This window comes from Lates calcarifer, linkage group LG24 (genome assembly GCF_001640805.2).
Source record: "Lates calcarifer isolate ASB-BC8 linkage group LG24, TLL_Latcal_v3, whole genome shotgun sequence".
NCBI classification, from domain to species: Eukaryota; Metazoa; Chordata; class Actinopteri; family Centropomidae; genus Lates; species Lates calcarifer.
In genome coordinates, this window is record NC_066856.1 from 8,123,908 (window position 1) to 8,143,046 (window position 19,139).

At 40.9% G+C, this 19,139-nt stretch overlaps 1 protein-coding gene across 1 annotated transcript; it reads left to right on the forward strand.

Moving 5' to 3' along the window:
* Positions 1-1,471: 1,471 nt before the first annotated feature.
* Positions 1,472-15,012, forward strand: dap (death-associated protein). Its single transcript, XM_018702025.2, has 4 exons — positions 1,472-1,684; positions 2,728-2,824; positions 9,009-9,051; positions 12,961-15,012. Exons 1-4 carry the CDS (start codon positions 1,630-1,632, stop codon positions 13,078-13,080), a joined length of 315 nt encoding a protein of 104 aa, XP_018557541.1. The 5' UTR covers positions 1,472-1,629; the 3' UTR covers positions 13,081-15,012.
* The last annotated feature ends 4,127 nt before the right edge of the window (positions 15,013-19,139 follow it).

Here is a 19,139-nt window from a genome sequence, read left to right on the forward strand (position 1 = left end):
CACTGGTGTGCAACAGAGCACTGTATGTGTGCGTACCTACTGGTCTAAACAGATTTCATCCTGCAACTTTTGGAAGAAACCAAAACATAAGAGAAGGTTACGTGTGATTTTTGAGGTATAATCTATGACATATTGAGAAGATATGTTTGACTCTTAATATGAATTGATCATAACTACATTAACTACAGGCCATATTTCTGCAGTACTTTGCTATATGCTGCATCAGTCTTCTGGTTAATGAATAGAAACAGATACTTCTTAAAAAAAAAAAAAACACTTGATAGTTTCACTGTCCACCTGTGCTCTCACTTATAACACCTCTAGGCTTTCCCTGAATTTCTCAGCTCTGCCCAAGGACACTGTCATGTCAACCAATTAATGAACCACTGTGGATTTATGGTGCAAAAAGAGAAAGTAGGTGGTCACTGAGGTCACAGTCACACACACAAAGCTAGTGCAGCTTTCTCTTTCTCTCAGTTGGAATGTCTCTTGCCTTTTGTTGCTCATCATGCTTCTGCTGTTGCTGTTGCTATTTTGGCACCACAGTGGTCTTAGAAACAAGCTCCTTCATTAGAAGAGGTCTCGGCTTAATAAATGCTTCAGATTTAGAAGCTGTGTAGGTGGACAGCCACTAGGTACTTAAAAGTGTGTCTCTCAGCTGTTGTAGTCTATGCTCTTAGTAATAATTAAATGGCTTATGAGACTGATAACAACAGTATTTATTCCCACAATTAACATTTACATAATATTTCAGTCAGACGTTAGCGTGAGCCCAATTAGATCTTTAGATTTTTCATTTTCTGTCTTAAAGCACTTAACTTCCCCATACACTGTTGACAGCTCCTTGAGAATAATCACATTTCTTGTGTCACTGTTGTACATGGAAGTGATTTCTTGCCCACGCATGCATTCACGATTTGTTTTCAAGTAATTTCAAGTGGTGATTGTAAGTGTTCATATACTTACGTACTCTACATCAAAAATAAATAAATAAATACATGAATAAAGTACAAGGGATAAACTTGGATAATTCAGATGGATATAAAATCAGACAAGAGATAACTAAATAAACAACACAATAAAGTGACAAACATACTAAAAACACACATAATAATAATAATAATGCATACATAATAGATAATAAAAACACAATTAATAATAATGCATTCGATAATCATATTTTTAATCAACTGCTTACATTATTTTTTATCCATATTATGTATAATATACTGTGTATAAAATATATTATTTTATATAGACTGTAAATTAAATACGGCTGTATTTTGCAACACGCTTTTGTACACAATTGCCTTTTTATTAACAGTATGAATTTTGAAAAAAAAATTAAAAATATTTCAACCATAGCAATTCCCATTTTCAGATTTCAGTCCATGACACAAATATCTTATTCCCTGGCTACGACAGACGTCAGCGCGCTCCTTACGTCCCCCAGCTCCTGACGGGCAGCATGTGACGTCACCACGCACCGTTTCCAAACAATACTCAGGAAAAAGCCACGTTGACGATCCAGACTGAAGTGTTGTCCACAACTGCAGGCAGAATAAAGCAGGAATTTATTTGTCAGACTCTCTGGTTTCCTCCCGCTTCAGACTCCAGATCGGAGCCGAGATGTCATCACCGCCGAAGGAGAAAGTCGAAACCAAAGGAGGACATGCCCCTGCAGGTAAAGCTCCCTTGGCTGGTGTGTTGTTTTTGAAAGCTCTCTATAAACCCGAAGGCCTTTGTTTCTGCAGTGTGTCAAAGCAAAAAAAAAAAAAAAAAAAATCACATGATGGTGATTAATACTTATGCAGTCATTGAACTGGCAGATGCAGCGACTGGCAACGTGTCTTAGCGTTTGAGACTGCGTACAGCGCCATATTTGTCAATTTCGCACATTTCCTTACTTCCTGATTGGCGTGAGATGTTGCAACATGACTAAAACACGATGATATCGTAGTGATTGATAATCATCGATGTCTTAGTGTAAACGTTTTAGTTGCAATGTTGCAGCTAATGTTTGCTGGATGGCGGTGACGTGGAGGTCATAGGTTCCAGTCCTGTGGATGTAGGCTGGAGGGAAAAAAAAAAAAAAAAAAGATAAGGTGTACGTGGACATGAGACGTGTGGAAGGGCATTGGGCCACAGCAGCTGCAGGACTGATAGCACAGTAAGATAACAAATGCCCCTCGCACCCAACCTGTGATTAGTGGGAGGCCCAAAGCACAAACAGGCTGCAGTGTGTCAGTCTTTAACAAATATGCAGGTGTCACTGTAGATATATGAGCACTGGAGACCACTGACATTATGGTTTCTATGGAGACCCCCACCAACACCACTGCGGTGAGGTCAGAGGTCAAGGTCAGCGACCAAGCAGCTGCAGCTGTTAAGAATCCAGCATCTTACTCAAGGACACTTTCAGCAGGATGTCGTTTTAACATTCAACCTTGGTTTCTTCACTTGAGGGACAGACTCACTCTGCCAACCTGCTGTGCCACTTAAAAACATGTTAATCACAAAGTTGTAGTCCCTAAATGTTACATTGGCAGGAGATTATAAAGAGTTATTTTCTATTTTTCTATCTAAACATAATATGGCTGGTGTAATCATTACACTGGTCATTTGTGAGCGTCTTAGTTCATCTAGTAATCAGTGTGTGTATTTCTGTGTGTGTGTGTGTGTGTTGTGTGTGTGTGTGTGTGTGTGTGTCCCGTCTATGTGTTTCAGTGAAAGCAGGGGGTATGAGGATAGTGCAGAAGCACCAGTCAGCTGCTGTCCCAGAACCGCCACAGAAAGATGACAACGAGGAGTATGTCAGCAGCAGGTAACGCACCCACTTGGTCACGCACAGATGACTGAATGGGCCTACTGGACACAGGCCCAGGGCCCCAGAGCCTGTGTTTGAAATGACTGTTAACATTCTTTTTGTTGGAAGGCCATTCAAATGACTACAAAGAGACACAAATAGACACTAAGAGATGCAAAATGACCAGAAACTGACATAAAATGACTACAAACACGGTCAGACACACATATTGACCACAAATGACTCAAAACGACTGCAGATAGATGCAAAATGATTGCAGAGAGAGAAAAAAGATCACAGACAGACTCAGAATGACTATAAAGAGATGTAAATTTACTGCAAATAGACACACAACAACTGCAAAAAGATGCAAAATAACCACAAAGAAAAGTAAAACAACCACCAATGACACGACCACATTATTTGCATCTCTTTGCGCCTCACGCAGAAGAGGTGGCGGGCGTCTCAGGTCTGTGTCCATGGACCCATTGTCTGACAACCTGTGTGTCAAAAGACCCACATACAAGCACCTACATACATTCAGATTAAAATTACACACAGCAGTTAGATTGAGAGACCGTCTGGGCAATGTACGACTCTGTGGTTGTTTGTCAGTTAGTAATCACACCCCACACACAAACCCCGCAAATTGCCAGCTAAGCAACTGAGCAGCTTTCACTTTTCTATAAGGCTATACTGTAGGCAATTTCACCGCAGACGTGTTGTGTACTGTTGCCAGCTAATTCAGTAAACAACATAATTACTGCATAATTACAGCATTAACTTCAACAGCCCATTCAGCAGTCGCTATTGTTTGCTATAAGCAGCCTTGGTTTTGCATGTTTTCATGACGCTGGATATATTTCTGAGCAACACTAACTGTTCTGTTTCCATATTAACACATTTGGCTTTCGCTGCTTCAATGCATTGTTTGTACTGAGGTCAGAGGCTGTTCTTATTTTCTTAGTTTATTTAAACGTGTGTGTGTGTGTGTGTGTGTGTGTGTGTGTGTGCGCATGCTGGTACGCCCACATATGTCTGCTCAATATTCATGAGGACCCATCAGCTATGTGCATATCGGTACAGGTGGCATATTCACACCGCATATCAGTTTGTGTGTGTGTTAATGAGAGGTGATAAATGAGAACTGACAGGCTGTGCAGAGCAGTGAGTGGGGTTCAAGAACATTGCCAACTGTCAAGAAATTTTCTGTGCATGTACTTAATACACACAGCCTCACACACACATTGCGTGTTTATCATCCAAAGTGCTCGTTGCTTGAGTATTTTCGTGTAATGTGAAGAAGGAATAGTATCAAGCCTGTGAGTGGCAATAAGTCATTTCCCTCTCTTCCTATTTTCCTTTGTGCCAAGATGAGTGGCAGCGGTAGACAGAGCATTTAAGTGAGGTCAAGTAGATAACAGAAGTACATAAACAACATGCAAGCTTGCCTTGTACTTTTCAAGGGTAAAGCCCTGCTTTAGAAGGAGAGAACACTCCAGAATGTAAGAAAAACACTTCAGACTGCCGTTCATCTCAGTTCAAGCAGACACTGGTCAGGGTGTGACCGTCATTCCAGCCGGTTGAATATGCACTTCCCCATTTTATCGCATCACAGGATGTGGAGTCATGCTGTTTATTATGAGAATGCCCTTTACAAGTTGCTAGAGTCCAGCGTCTGGTTTTGACCAACAGCCCCGCCAAAAAAACGACTCACATTTAAGAAGCTGGAACCAGAGAATGTCTGGTATTTTTGCTTGAAAAATGATCAAATCAGTAATAAAAGACGCTGCCAATTGATTTTGAAATAAATACTTAATTATTTGCAAAAGCAAAAGCTTCACAAATCTGCATTCAGATTTTGAAGAAACAACTCCTTACTGTTTTTATGATTGTATTATCCTCTTCTTTATTGCTTGCGTTGCTGTCTTACCTAAAGATGTGATGAATGTGTTATGATAGGTTGGTAGAGAAGGGAGGCAAATGTCAGATTTATAAATTTAATATAGAATTTTGTGGGTCGAAAATATCTCTTTTTGCTCATGTGTAAGCTGGCTGCTTGTCTCACCAGAGACGTATAGGGCTTAATAGTTGCAAGAGTTTTTACACTTGCTTTTCAGAGGTTACAGTCTTAGAAGAGGAATCATTACATGGGCTGTGAAAATAAATTAGGCAAATAGAGCACTTTAATCATTGAGGAAACCCGTTTTAAATCAGCCTTTAGCTTGATGAACTCCTCTTGGCCTTGCTGTGTAAATGTGCGTTTAACTTCCTCCTGTGAAATGTTTATCTTTAACTAAAAATTATGTGTCAGTGCATCCAAAAAAAGACACAGTAACTGCACTCCATCAATAAATACAGTCCGTGAAACTTGCTCACTCACACACACTCCGTCTGTCCCTCTCTGTGTCACACTGATGGACATCTAGCAGGTGGCTACTGAGTAAATTTCACATTAGTAGCAGCCAGTGAAGCGTTGTAGTCAGGGGAACACCTGCCGTACCCAATCTAGCTGAGATGGACAGATGGGGCAAAGAGGGAGAGATAGGTGGCCAGGATTATGGCAAGGAGGAGCAGGAAGGATTGTTATGGTGTGGGGTGAGCGAGGGATGCCATGGCAATATGAAGACACGAAAGAGGAGAGGCATTACTCAGCAACAGATGGAGCAATGGATGGGTGAGATACAGGCAAGAAAGGGAAGCATAAGCTGGAGCAAACTGGTGACCCAGCAGAGGCTCCCTGCCCACTAGCTGTCAGGCGAATGTGTTACTGAAATGCATCAGGAGCAAATCTGCTGAACATTCAGGTAAAGTGTCTCTTCTTTTGTGTAAAAGTGTGATGTTGCAGTGAGAGTTAGAGAAGCAGGGGTAGGAAGAAAGAAGAGATAGCAAAGGAACTAAATAGATGAACATACGGTTGTTTCATCACTCACATGTTGCTTCTGATGAAAGTAAATGCATGTTGATGATTTGCTCACACAGCGTCTGAATGAGCATATTAGCTAAAGAATAACATGTGAAAACTACATGCGAGGTGATCATAGGCCTCATGTTGGTTGCACTGTCGCCTCTCCAACGTATTTTGGTGAGAGGTGGATATGTTCCAGAGACTCTGAAAAAGAGCGGGCGGTGCTGTGTGCACACTTGACTAAATCACTGCACACATACGCTGTACAGGAGGAACTGTGGTGAAATGTGCAGTAAGCTGACAGCTCGTGGTGAAAAGTTGAGAGGAGAGCGAGGGGCGGGGTGGGGGAAGAGGAGGAGAAGGAGGAGAAGGAGGAGAAGGAGGAGGAGGAGGAGGGAAGACAGGCAACAGGCATCAGTTTCTATGGCAACCACCACCTCGCCCACGGCAACAAACTTCCTGCTCTGCTGAAGCAGAGAGAGATGGGTGGGGTTGTGGTAGTAGTGGTTTTAAAGCTAAATACAGAGAAGGAAAAACCATACAAATGCATTAATGTACATTTCACTCTTTGAGTTATTAGCTCAGATTTGCATTCTGCACCTCCCTGTCTCTTTTTCTCCCTTTTCCTCTCCTCCTTCTCCTCTCCTTTAACTCTCCTCCTCTCCTGGCACAAAGCAAACTCCTCTCCAGGGTTCCTTACAGCTCTCTACTGCCCCCTGCAGGCTCCCTCTGTCCACATACGCAGCCACCCTCCTCCCAATTACACCAAACTACAGCTCTGTGTCTCCTGTCACTTTTAGTTTGTCTGCATGCATTTTTTGAGGGATCTCGCTCCATTTCACCACAGAGGTAGAAAAGATGGAAAAAAGGTGTCAGTAGCATAATCTCATTGTGAATGCTGGTGTCTTATGTCTAGATTAAGCTATCAGAGCCTGTAGTAGTGCAGTTTAGTTAATCTGTGATTAAAAAGTCTTAAACTGAGTGTCTGTCGTCTATTTATTAAGCATGACTAAAACCTGTTATGTGTCTGTCTGTATGGTATCTATGTATTTAACTGCCAGACAGGTGCAAAGCTTACATTTCTGTCTGACTTTAAAAAAAGGGTTTTTATACTTTTGAAGGAGTCAGATGCTTGTTAGCTGTCTGTCTCTCTGACAGGCTTACACCCCTCACTCACGTCTGTCTGTCTAGACAATTTCTTATCTGTCTGCCCTCTGGTCTCCCTAGCCTTAAAGCCCAGTCCCAATAACAACAGGCAAAAGTCTGATACTAACATGCTTCAAATGCACTAGTGGCTTTTTCCCCCCCCTTTATCTGTGGCTTTGTTTTATTCCTCCCATTCCTTTGCAGTCAATATTCCAGCATTTATCTTCAGATTGCTCAATGGGGCTAGACATTCAACAGAATAGAGACATGTCACAGCTCAGTGTGGGGTGGATACCAGTCCACCTACTGTCTCAGTGTGTGAATACTTATCCAACTGGGTGTACCTATTCACCCAAACCCTGCATCATGCCTCAGTTTAGCTTCAGTTGAAAGTTGAAACTGAATCAGCTGCTGTACATGTTGTGTGTTGTATGTCTCTGCAACATGGTTTAAAAGACAAGTATAGATAAAACAAAGTTTCTACATTTGTAGAAAAACAGCTTGACCGGGCTGTTTTCATTCAACCCGGTAGCAGCTGAACATTAACAAGCTAGTTTACATCTAGAAGAGCCTGTTAGAATAAATGAGGAAATCTGGGATCCTGTAATGCCAGCATTTTTCATTAACTATCATGTAATGAAAGCGGATACCTCTGCTACGCAGCATGGAACTACTCTAGACGAGTGAAAGATGAAAGTTTGTCCAACACGCACATAATGAATCACCTGTTACTATTTTTCACAGTTCTCTTCATCTGCCAGTTGCCATATGCAGATTTATTCTCCATTTGTTCATATGTGGTTGCACTACTTAAAACTCCACCTTCAAGCCAAATGTTAGCTGAAAGCTAGCAAGACCACCACACAGCTAGCAGAGCATTATTTGAATGAGGAACACTTGTGGCGCTAATATGCTATAGTTTAGTTAATTGAATTGCTAATAGAAAACCTCTCAACCCCACATTTTGATAAGTGGCCAGTGAGGGAATAATCAGTGAAATTCAACATATCCAAGCATTAATTTAATAGCAAGGTAAATATTCTCATTGAGATAAGTAGCAGAAGGCTATTTAGTGCCAAGATGTTGATTGCAGAGATGGAGGTTAGTCAGATGTGTAATTGACAGTAATTAAAAAGTTGAGCATGAATCCTAACAATTTGAAAAGTAAGTAGCAGATGTTATGAAATCCAAAGTGCCCAGATTCTGACTGCTGAGGTTGCAGTTTGTCGTCTGGGTGAGAAACTTTTCATCTTTTTAACATATTTAGGTTGCTAATGAGGTAAGCTATAAGTCGGACTTGCTCGCTGCCATAGCTAATGTCTTTGAGTGGAGTTTTGAAGGTGGCTACCACAACTGTACTCTTTTGCCGGGGGGGTCGACGACGCCATAAAATTAGACGGCGCTCGTTCGTCATGTCAAGGTCGATACTTACCTCAGGTTCTGCATTCCTCCGCCTCCACCCCCTTCCTCTATGTCTGAATGCTCCCCTCCCTCTCTCCCCCATCCTTCTCTACTATCCTCTAGCATCCTATTATTACACAGGTATTTTGCGCCCATGTCCTCCCTGCCCTCTCGCCTTCCCTTGCCTTGTCCCCCCTCCTCTGCCTGCCCTGACCTGCCTTTGCCCCTTGTCTCCCTTCTCTCCTCCATGTCTTTTTTTCCTCCTCTCTTCTCCTCCTTCCCAAATCCTCTCTTTGTCATCATCTTCCTCTATTACTCTCTTTTCCAGCTTCCTCCCCCCTCCCCCCGCTCTCCTCATCTCATGCTCTCCACCCAGAAGCTGTGAGCCTCAGTGTTTGGCCAGGATGAATGGGAGCTATTTAAGCTGCTGGCAGGTCCATCCGATGTGTGTGTGTGTGTGTGTGTGTTGCCAGAGAGAGTAAGACTGTGGGTGTTATGTGTTGTGACAACTTAGGATATTCGTGTTTTGGCTTTGTGTTACTTTAGGGGGGTTTGATATAGCCAGATGGGTAAACTTTTGTAAATGTTGCCATACTGTGTGTACTGTATACTGTATATTTATGCACACAATCACCACAAACTAAAGCCCAAGGTTCACACACTGCTTCCTGTCTTCTATATTTTTATGAAATCTACAGATAATTTGTATTTTTATTCTTTCTTTTTATCTCTCTTCCTTCTTTTTAGTCCACCAAAGGCCCCTGTGATTGTGTCTGGAGTGGTTACAAAGGTAAGGTACACACACACACACACACACACACACACACACACACACACATACCACCAGTAGTGTTGAAATAAGCATTATAAGATGGTTTATATCTGGGACTTGAGCTCTACAGGGAGAGGTAAAGCTTCAGTCCTGAGATAAAACAAGAGCTAACAACAAAAAAAAATAGAGGGATTGCCAGTGGAGTGCTTAATGGAGGAAAAAAATAAATTGAAGAAGATTTAGGATCACTAATCAGATGCATGTCATTTAAAATATTGCTGTGAGTTTTGTTTTAAATTAATCATTTTTGTTTAATCTCTGAATCAGTGTTATACACACCAGATATGTAACCATAGACCACATAAGGACTGGTTTGAAACAGAAAAAATAATGAAACTATATATCCCATGTACACTTACAGTTCAGTTTATCCTTATATTTTGATATTTTTAATAATCCCAGCCCAAACTTTAAATAAAGAAGCAAGAACACCTCTTGACTTGACACTTCTTGACTGAAAAATTGTCTTATTATATACAGTAAATGTCCACACTCCAAGAAATGTGTTTGATTGATTGCTATGTTGAATTATGTACAATGTATTGTGGATTTTTTTATTACCTTTTTGACACAGTCTCAACAAAAATTCATCACACGCTTTATTGCAAAATACTGAATTGCATTATATCGAACAGTCATTGCTTTAAACGCGTCACCCACTGTGTTTGTGTGTACTTTACATCAGCCTTGACCGGCTTTGAGCAGTGGGTCAAAGTCTGTGAATAGCCACATTTGTTTAATTCTTTTTGACTGTATAGATTTAGTGTGTGTGTGTGTGTGTGGGTGTGTAGTGAGAAAGTGTCCTTGACTCCCTGGATGGTTCCATTCCCTGCCTTGTGTGTCTATGTGTGTGTCTGTGTGTGTGCGTGTCAGACCAGGCAGATTGTTTGCGGAAGATTGCAGTGATATCAGCAAGGTGGCAGGCATCCCATTTATCCCCCGATCCTCCTCTCGCCTCCCCACTCGCCCCCTATCACTGCCATCAAACCCAGAGGCGAGCACTGCACAAAGCCTCAGAAAAGCCTTTTAGGACCTAAGTCAAACACTTGTGTGTGTATGTCTGTGTGTGAAGTTTGTGGTCCACTCGGATTTCTTAAAATGAAAAAATAAGACATTTCCTGGCAATGCATTTTCTGTTTTCCCATTCTCTTTGAATGGTAGAATGGGATTCTAAAATGCTTTCACCAGATAAACTAAGGTAGCAAAGGTGGGCATCCAAGGCCAGACTTACTGAGCCGAGAAGCTATTATGGAAAAGAATTACTGGTAGGTCAAGTTATAAACGTGTTCTTCCCTCATGTCCGGGGATGCTTTTTTGGTTCAGGCCTCATTCCCTGGGATCAGATGTCAGCAGAAACTCCCATTTGTGCTTCCCAAAAAATCTATGCAATTATCCTCATGTCATAGCAAGACATGATCGCTCAACAAAAAGAGTCCTTGACAGGATATCAAAGGAAAAAAAAAAACTATGTTTTCATGTTTTTTGTATTGTACATGCACTGTTACTCATAAATACATTGCTGAAAAGGCTGGCCTTCAAATTTTCGAAAAGAATTTCAAATAAAAGAGAAAATGTACATATTACAAAATGTGGATTTTCATTCCTCTTCTCTCTTAGACTTCTTCCATTTTAACATTTTTTCATTTCAACATTATAAAAACGACAGATTTTTAAGAAGTAGCAAATATCACACATAGCAAATATCCAGATATTTAAGCTGTGTGCTGAAAAAGTTAAAATGAAGTATAAAGCACTCCTAGCAAATCGATATGACTCTGTTCACAGTGTGCCACAGAAATAGTGTTAATTTGTTGCATTCCCTCCCATACCTCTGCGTTAGTGGGATGGAGATAGAGAGAAGCTTTGAGCTTCAAAAGAGAGAAGAAGGGCAATTGGAGGTCAGATCCATCCACATCCCATGCAGTTAGCTGTGGAATTGGCTTTAAATGAAAGAAACACACACACACACACACACACACACACACACACACACACACAAACTGTAAATGTTTTGTGCCTGCCTACGCACATATACAGGCATGCAGAAAACCTAGTGCACAGCTGCACATACAGAACAAAACCAACACACACATACAGAGAGGATTAGGGTCAAGCAAGAATGAGGTGGGTGAGTAAAGTTCAGCGAAAGGCTCAGACAAACATGCAATGTGGAAATGCATGTTGCTACATAAATGCAAATACACGTGTGTGTGTGTGTGTGTGTGTGTGTGTGTTTGTTTGTTTGTTGAGCATTGATTAAATTGGTTATATAACTTTATCCATGTGGACATCCTGAGAAATCAGAATATGCAGGAACCATGTGTTTGATTATTATATGTATGCTGAAGTAGCAACATTCACATATGGCAACATCTGGACAGATGAGACAGAATCAGAGAAACACCAACTTCAGTAAATACTAAGATCCAGTGTTGTAAATGACAGAATTAAAAGCTTCAATAATCATCCACTTAATCATGCCCGCAGAAAAGTAATGTGTGTTCCATTTGTGCTTTTCATAAATACTGTCTTTAAGCAGGTGGTTTCCTGGCTTTATCTAAGCTCACCACCCACTGTGTTGTATGGAAAACCTACTCTTTATATCCAAAGATATTTGAGTATGCAGTGCTACAGCTATAAATTTCAGTCATCCTCTCGAACTAATGTTCCTCTCATACATGGGGTTGATATGAAGAAAGCAAGAGAGAAACGTGTAGCATGAAAAAACAGGTAAATTGAGGTGAGGACCAAAAAACAGTCTGCCACAAACCAGTGGATGAGAGGTATAAGAAAGGGAAGAAACTGAGACATTAAAGAAGAAAGAAAAGAAAGCTGGCAGGTGGAGATAAAAAAGAAAGACGAGAGGATAAACACGAAAGAAGGAAGGAATTGAGTCATAATTGCAGAAAGTCGCTGATTAAAATTCCACATTGCTCTGTGAATGATCAAATTCCTGCTTTGATCCGATTTAGAAGCGAGGCTGTTTATGGGCATTTTTCTTGGAATAAGAGATTGAGGTTGCAGAGCAGATGAGCAGAGACAGATAAGAGCTCCATACTGTACCCTTCACGTACTTTGGGGATTTCCTCATTGTTATTGTGATTATCAGAGGCAGGAGGAGGATTTAAATATGAGGCATAAAGTGCACAACATTATATCACAAACACTTTCAAACTTAAAATTTCACAGACCAACTTTAGGGTAGTTCTAAAAAAAATGCTGTGTCCAGTTAAATCCTTTGCATTGATGTTTTCCCCCCTAATTGTAAATTCTACTTGCAGTAGTTGCATTACTCTACCAGATGGATATTTACTGTATGTTGTTAAAATGGCAGCAGCAAAGCTTGAGGGTGGTATCGTCTGAAAGTTGAGCTTCAATCATGATTTTCTCAGCTGACAAATATAAGATTGAAGGGATTTAAGACAAATGTCTTCCCTTATAGTTTGAGCACCCAGTTGGGCCACAGTGAACAGAATCTAAAATATTAAACACATCTACCTAGGAGGTTGACCATGCTTCAAATGCAGTTAGGCCTGCAGGAAGACTAGCTGTTCTGTCTGTGCTTTTTGTGATAGTAAAATGCTTATAAAGTCACAAAATGATTTGGTCTTGTGTGACATTTCTGCATTTAACTCTAGCCATCAAGACTAAAGAGCTCCATCAGAACTGTGCAGTTATATGGAAATGTACATATTGTTTCAAGTTCCAAAAATACGAAGTCATTTTGGCAGCAGTTCCATCTTGTTTAGCAGGCACGCTATGCATGAACTCATTTCAAGGCCAGGGCTGTAAGCTTTAGTTTCCACAAACTGAGTGCAGTTCATTCCTGTGTTCTAATGTCCTGTCGACTGACTCTGTTCTGTTCAGGGTGATAAGGACTTCACCCCGGCAGCTGCCCAGGTGGCCCACCAGAAGCCCCAGCCTTGTGTCCCCAAGCTGCCCTCTGCCCATCACATCAACCAGCACATCCACCAGCCTCGCAAGTGAGCCAGGCAGCAGGCTACGACGGCTACGCTAACTCCAACAGCCGGCCTTCCCAAAGGAACACATAGGATGAAGGTGTTTCCCCACTAGACACAGATCTCCTCTAAATAATCAGAGTAATTTCTGTTAGCCTGTTGTGTTACATGTGCAAAGGAATTTGTCAGCAACAGGCACCTAATGTCAGCCATTGTAGAAGTCCCATTCTTTATACCCTTGCTGCACTGGTGCTGCACTATTAGTTCTGCAACTTTGGGTTCTGTCCTCAAAAGGGACTGCTCTGACAGTTGTATAGTCTTAAGATGGTATAAATGGGCAGAGGGTCTTCTAAAATGGCTATCTTTATTGGATTAAATTGATTAGAAATTGATCTTAGATCTGAGTCTGTGGGTGACACTCTCACTCCACCGATGTGCTGACCAGTACCACAACACCGCAACCAGCCAATCGCAGCAATTTGTCACTCGGGCCACCTGACCAACCAATCACCTCACAGTGATGAGCCGAGGCCCAGCCTTCTACCTATGATCTTCACAGACCAAAAGAACCAATCAACAAATCATGAGGCGGACACCAATTTTACATTATCACCACAAACCAAAAAGAAGCATCTACTAAATTTCTAGAATCAGTTTACTTTGAGTGTATCACTGAGACTGCTGCCAAAATGCTTGTGTACAGCATGGGCCAGAGAAAGTAAAACTAGCCATTTATATGAGAGCATTAACTAATTGTGTAATACCAACAAATTCATCAAGGATTCAATATGACCCTTTCTCCCATATCCCCTAGACATGTAGAGATTGATTGGCCTGCAGTTGAAATTTGTAAATATACTCACTCTAGAGAAGTAACTGGACAGGAGAAAATATGATGCAAAACATGACCATTTTCTCTCTAATAATGGCTGTTATTGCCTAAGTAGTTACTTGATGCATGACATTGATGTCATGTTGGATTGACATCAATGTCATGCATCAAGATAGCCACCTACGGTTACAGCAGAAGTTAATATTGCTTTTTGGCCACAGCAAAACCTACTTAGCTTTTGCTACTACTTCCTCCTATGTTACTGTTCCTATCTTTATTTGAAAGCCTTACTCTTCTCTGATGCTGCTCTCCTGGCAATGTTAACTCATTTTAATGAAAACTGAACCTGCGTCATTGTAAAAATTTCCCAGCAGTGTCTCATTACTTAGATTTCAAGATGTTTTGCCTCATTTGACTGACGTGGATTTCCATTTTATTTGCTACACGCCAGAGCCAGCTGGAATGAAAACGTAATGAAATCTAAAGGAAGCTAATTACTGTGACGCAGCTGCAGGACGCTTTGTGTTTACATTAATATTAACCTTAACATCACAGGGGAGTAGTGTGCTTCATTACCAGCTGAACAAATCAGAGGAGCTCAGGATAGTGAGGCTCTGAACTGTAAGATGAAGGTAAAAACATTAACATATTAGGAGAACAGTGATTTCTACATTCCATAGATAAGTGTTTGAACAAATATGTCAACCACGGTTTTATCAGTGTATAGAAAATGTAACACATTTAATTCCTACAAGCCAGGGTAATCTGCAGATATACTGCTCTCGGCATATCAGAGATCTGAAATCCACATCAGCGTTTCCCCAGAAATGATACATATCAGCACACACAAACACACAGCACCCTTTTCCTTAATCACCCGTCCCCTTACACTCAAGTGTCATTTGTTGCAACACTAATGTTCAGGTTTCCAGGAAAGAAAGAAAGAAATTTACCTTGCCAAGAATGAATGATCACCTATGTTAATTTAATAAAGTTTAAAAGAGTTTTATTTTTGTTCTTTTTCATGAGTAAATTGTTCAAACTGTACAAATCTTTAGTCATTGAGTGGACTTAGGTATTAGGTTTGGTTGTCATAGTAAATAAAGGTATAGACTATCTTGAAAAATGCCCCTTTTCAGCTTGTCTTTATTTGAGTGAAATGAGGGATGACTGGCTAAAAATATTTTTGTTTTAAGGCCCAGTTGAAAAATTTGTAACTCACAAAAAAAAAAATATCATGCAAATGATACAGCTGTAATATTTTGTACTCTTTAACGAAAGAAAATGCTTTTAAAAAGTTCTAACTAGTCCTGCTCACCTGGAGTATTTGAGAATCCCATGGTGAATTAGCACCCTGCACTGAGGGATTGGGGCTCAGCTGGTGTTTTGAAATGAAACAGAAGCATCTCTCCAAGAACTGTCTACTGTTTTTCCCTTAAGCACACACACGTACACACACACACACTGTGCACCAGGTGTTAGTGCATGTAATCCATCTTTACACAAGCATCTGCAACCAGGTGTTCTGTCAGCTTATGTTAGCCCAATAAACCAGCCAGTGCTGGCTTAGTTTGTACGAGTCTCTGTCAGCAAGCTGAAACACCCCATTAAGGCAGATGCAATCTCCTTGACTCTCCGTGTTTGTGTAAAGTTCGCTCAGTGTGGCAGACCTCTCATCCCCTGCCATGCCTTATTAGACTGACTGGAGGAACAGAATGAGAGTAGGACACCATATCATACTGCTTTGCTCAGGAATCTCTGGTTGTATGGGTGTGAATTCCACAATGAAGAAATATTTTTAAATATTCTGATTTTTGGCTAGGATTACATTTCATTACTCAGTCTAGCTAGTAAATATTATGGCAGTGTTTAGCACATTATACTGGCACTGCAGAGATTAGTTTACCATGATCACTCATTCAGAAGAAGCTGCCAGACATGGTGCTGCAAAAGTGCTAATGTTAGTACATCATTTATGAAGTCTGTATTTGTTTCAGGTGGTAGATCCACTGATTGACCGGCTCATTGGTTGGTCAGCAGTGGTGCCCAGTAACAAACATCGGACCATGAGCAAGCCTGTATGTGGGTACGTTTAGGAGGGATGCTCAAAAAGGCCAGCTTCTAGTAACCATGCGTCAGCAGGCAAAAGAGGTTATCTGTCTATGTCAGTCTGACTCCAAACATTTTAGCTTGTGTCCCAACACCATAAAAACAGTTAAGGTTATGGCACTTTACCCTCAGCACCAAGTCATTTTCATTTAGAGGCACTTTATTACATTAGCCTTGAGTATACACCACTAGCTGGACCTCAGGTACATTAAAACTGGCTTCGACTAGTTCCACCAATGCCTTGGTTTACTCAGTCAACAGGCGACAGCGGGAGGAAAAGGCAATTCAGTCAGGTCAGGACCAGTCTGGATGGGCTCATGGTCATGTTGATAAGCAGGGCAGCAGGGCTAAAATGACAAAGTTGCAATGACATTTTACCAGTTTTACAAAAACCAAACCACTTTCACCTCCGACTTCTGTTTTTTCCCCATTTTCTTTTTAATTAGTTTAATATTCCACACACACATTGGCAGAATTTTATGTAAAACTGACCTATTTTCTATAATATTGCTGCTGAAAATGTCTACCAGAAGGTATAGTGCAGCACTTTTTGCCAAGTGTGGTGTTATCAAAACTCCTGGGAGAAGGTTTTTTTTTTGTGTGTGCAAGAGAGCTGTTCTCTGCCAAGTTTCCCTCACTTTTTATCAGTGAGGGCACCACCACTTGAGGTTCATTTTTAGTTCGCACGTTGTAGATAATTTTGATGCTAATTTAATGGACATGATCATTTATTCATACTTTTCAGCCTTTCAGAAATGGAATTCATTAAGAGGGACCTACTTTATCCTTGATTGCATCAGAATATCATTTCAAAGAATTCTAAAAAAAGAAATGAAAATTATATAGCTCTCATACCTTGAAGAATGGGACAGAGAAAATATAGGGAAATTCATTGTGACCATAAGGATAATATTTTTGAGCAGGTGCTGTTTATAAATCAGCCACAGCTCTGATTCATTATTATTACATTTAAAAGACAACCACCGAGCCGTGGATCATTTGGTAACAGACCGCACAGAGAGCATAAATAATGTGTAGTATTTCACGCTACTGGAGCCTGCGGGGTGTTTTATTTTGAAAAATGACCGGAATCTCTGCCCGTCACATCCGTCTGTGCCTCCTGATAGCGCTTGACACACACCTGCCTCTGTCATGGCCGGCAAATTAAGCTAGCTAGTTAACAAGCTAACATGAGTAAAAAACAAATATCTGTGGAGAGCTTCGTTGAAAAGGGAAAAAGACCCAGTGATGAAACAACAGAAAAGCCTAAGACTGTCAACAAAAACAAAGCTGCATTTGATGGGAAATACCAGGAGTCCAATTTAAAACACGGTTTTACCGACACAGGTGATTCACGTGCTCCAGGCCTCCTTTATACAATATGTGGCAACAGGCTATAAAATGAGACAATGGAGCCTTAAAAACTGCTTCGATACACAGAGACAAAACACCCTCCATTAAAAGACAAGCCTGAGCTCAAGTTCTTTGAAGAAAGAAGAAGGACAGAAGCAAGTCTTCAGGGCCACCACAGCAACAAATGTAGCTGCGCCGTTGATCACCGTTGTTGAAGAGCTGATGCTTCCTGCTGCTGCGTTATGGTGAGTTGTATTTATTATGCACTTTACGTTTGTTTGTGCCCCCCGTGAAAATATATTGCATGAAACCGGGTGGGGACCGCTGCACTTTAATATGCAGGAATTCTTTAAGTGTTGTACCACAACCAACCAGCGGAGGGCCCCAGCTAAGGATCCCCCCCAAATGAAAGCTTGACAGAGGCATTCATTGCTGATCTAGAATCAGGACATCCTGTCTAAATCCCACGCCGTAGCATCACAGCATGACATAATAGCTGTCATACTATCCGTGGATAGTGCCCGCTATTTGGTCCTTTCTGAATTTCTGTGAGAGGGATTGGGGTCGGGGTTGCGGAGGAGGGTGGGAGGGGAATCGTTGACCAAGTCTGTAGCGCTTCATAATCTCAGGTTACAATCTAAGCCAACAGCTGTGTAAGCTACAACGATGACCTAAATATTATCTGATGCATTCAGGGCTAATAGGTTTTGTCTCACTCTCCATACACACATACACAAACACACACACACACACACACACACACACACACACACACACACACTTATGGAGTTCATTCCTCCACTTTCTCAGTGAACTTGGGATAGATGAACAAACTATTAAATCACAAACACATTGTGCACGACTAACTTGATGCTGATTAGAATTTAATAACCTGTCAGAAATATAAGCATGTGATCTGCCTGAAGGTATTTGAAAATAGTTAAGAAACCTTAAGAAAATGATCTGTACTCACTAACAGAGAAATCCATTGCAAATTAATAGTTTTTATTCATGGTCAGCAAACCTAGGATGTTTAATAACAAGCTGTGATTAGTAGCTGTGATACTGCATTGTCAGCAAAATGCCATTTTCATAAAACATTTTCTTATGTTAGTGTTAAATATGTTAATCCTGCCAGAATTTAAGACTTAAGTGTAGAGTTCAGTAAATACGCAGTTTGCTCATCTTTTGTCGTGTTCAAATGACTTCCTCTGGGGAGCATCTGAGCAGATTGCCACTCTGAAGTCAATGAAGTTTATTTGAAGAAACGATTTGGCTACACAGTGCCCTTGCAACCCCTTAGCAACTCATCACCATGTATATTAGGCGCACAGTCTTGGATGGCACTTAAACTGCAATCACCACGAGGAGTTAGGACCGTGAAATTGTGCTCTCAAAAATCCCGACAATGTCATATCACTGTTCTCCCCGTGGTTCTGTGTGTTTAAACTCGCAGCTATTTTTTGCCCCATTATTTTCACTGTAATGTTAAAACAGGGAGCTGACCTCTTGCGCTATAATGGGTTGGCTGTTTTTATCAGAGGGTCCATATGTTAGGGATTATTGCTTCAGTTCTGCTTGTACTGTGCCATTCGCTGAGGCTCACCCCAGTCTCTCAAAACTTAATTAATATTGCATTAATTTTTTTTGTCATTGTTAGTGGATGGAAATCAAGAGGAAGCATAAAAAATATATATTTTTAATTATTAATTTCACAATCTAAGATGGCGAAGGCATTTGAAACCATATTAACAACAGACCATCAACTGGCTCAATCACAACCACATGCAAAA

Bases quoted from the DNA above. Each gene is read 5' to 3' on its own strand.
- dap (XM_018702025.2), top strand. From the start codon at position 1,630: ATGTCATCACCGCCGAAGGAGAAAGTCGAAACCAAAGGAGGACATGCC. The intron at 1,685-2,727 runs GTAAAGCTCCCT...TATGTGTTTCAG, and splicing joins AGGAGGACATGCCCCTGCAG to TGAAAGCAGGGGGTATGAGG. The intron at 9,052-12,960 runs GTAAGGTACACA...TGTTCTGTTCAG, and splicing joins TGTCTGGAGTGGTTACAAAG to GGTGATAAGGACTTCACCCC.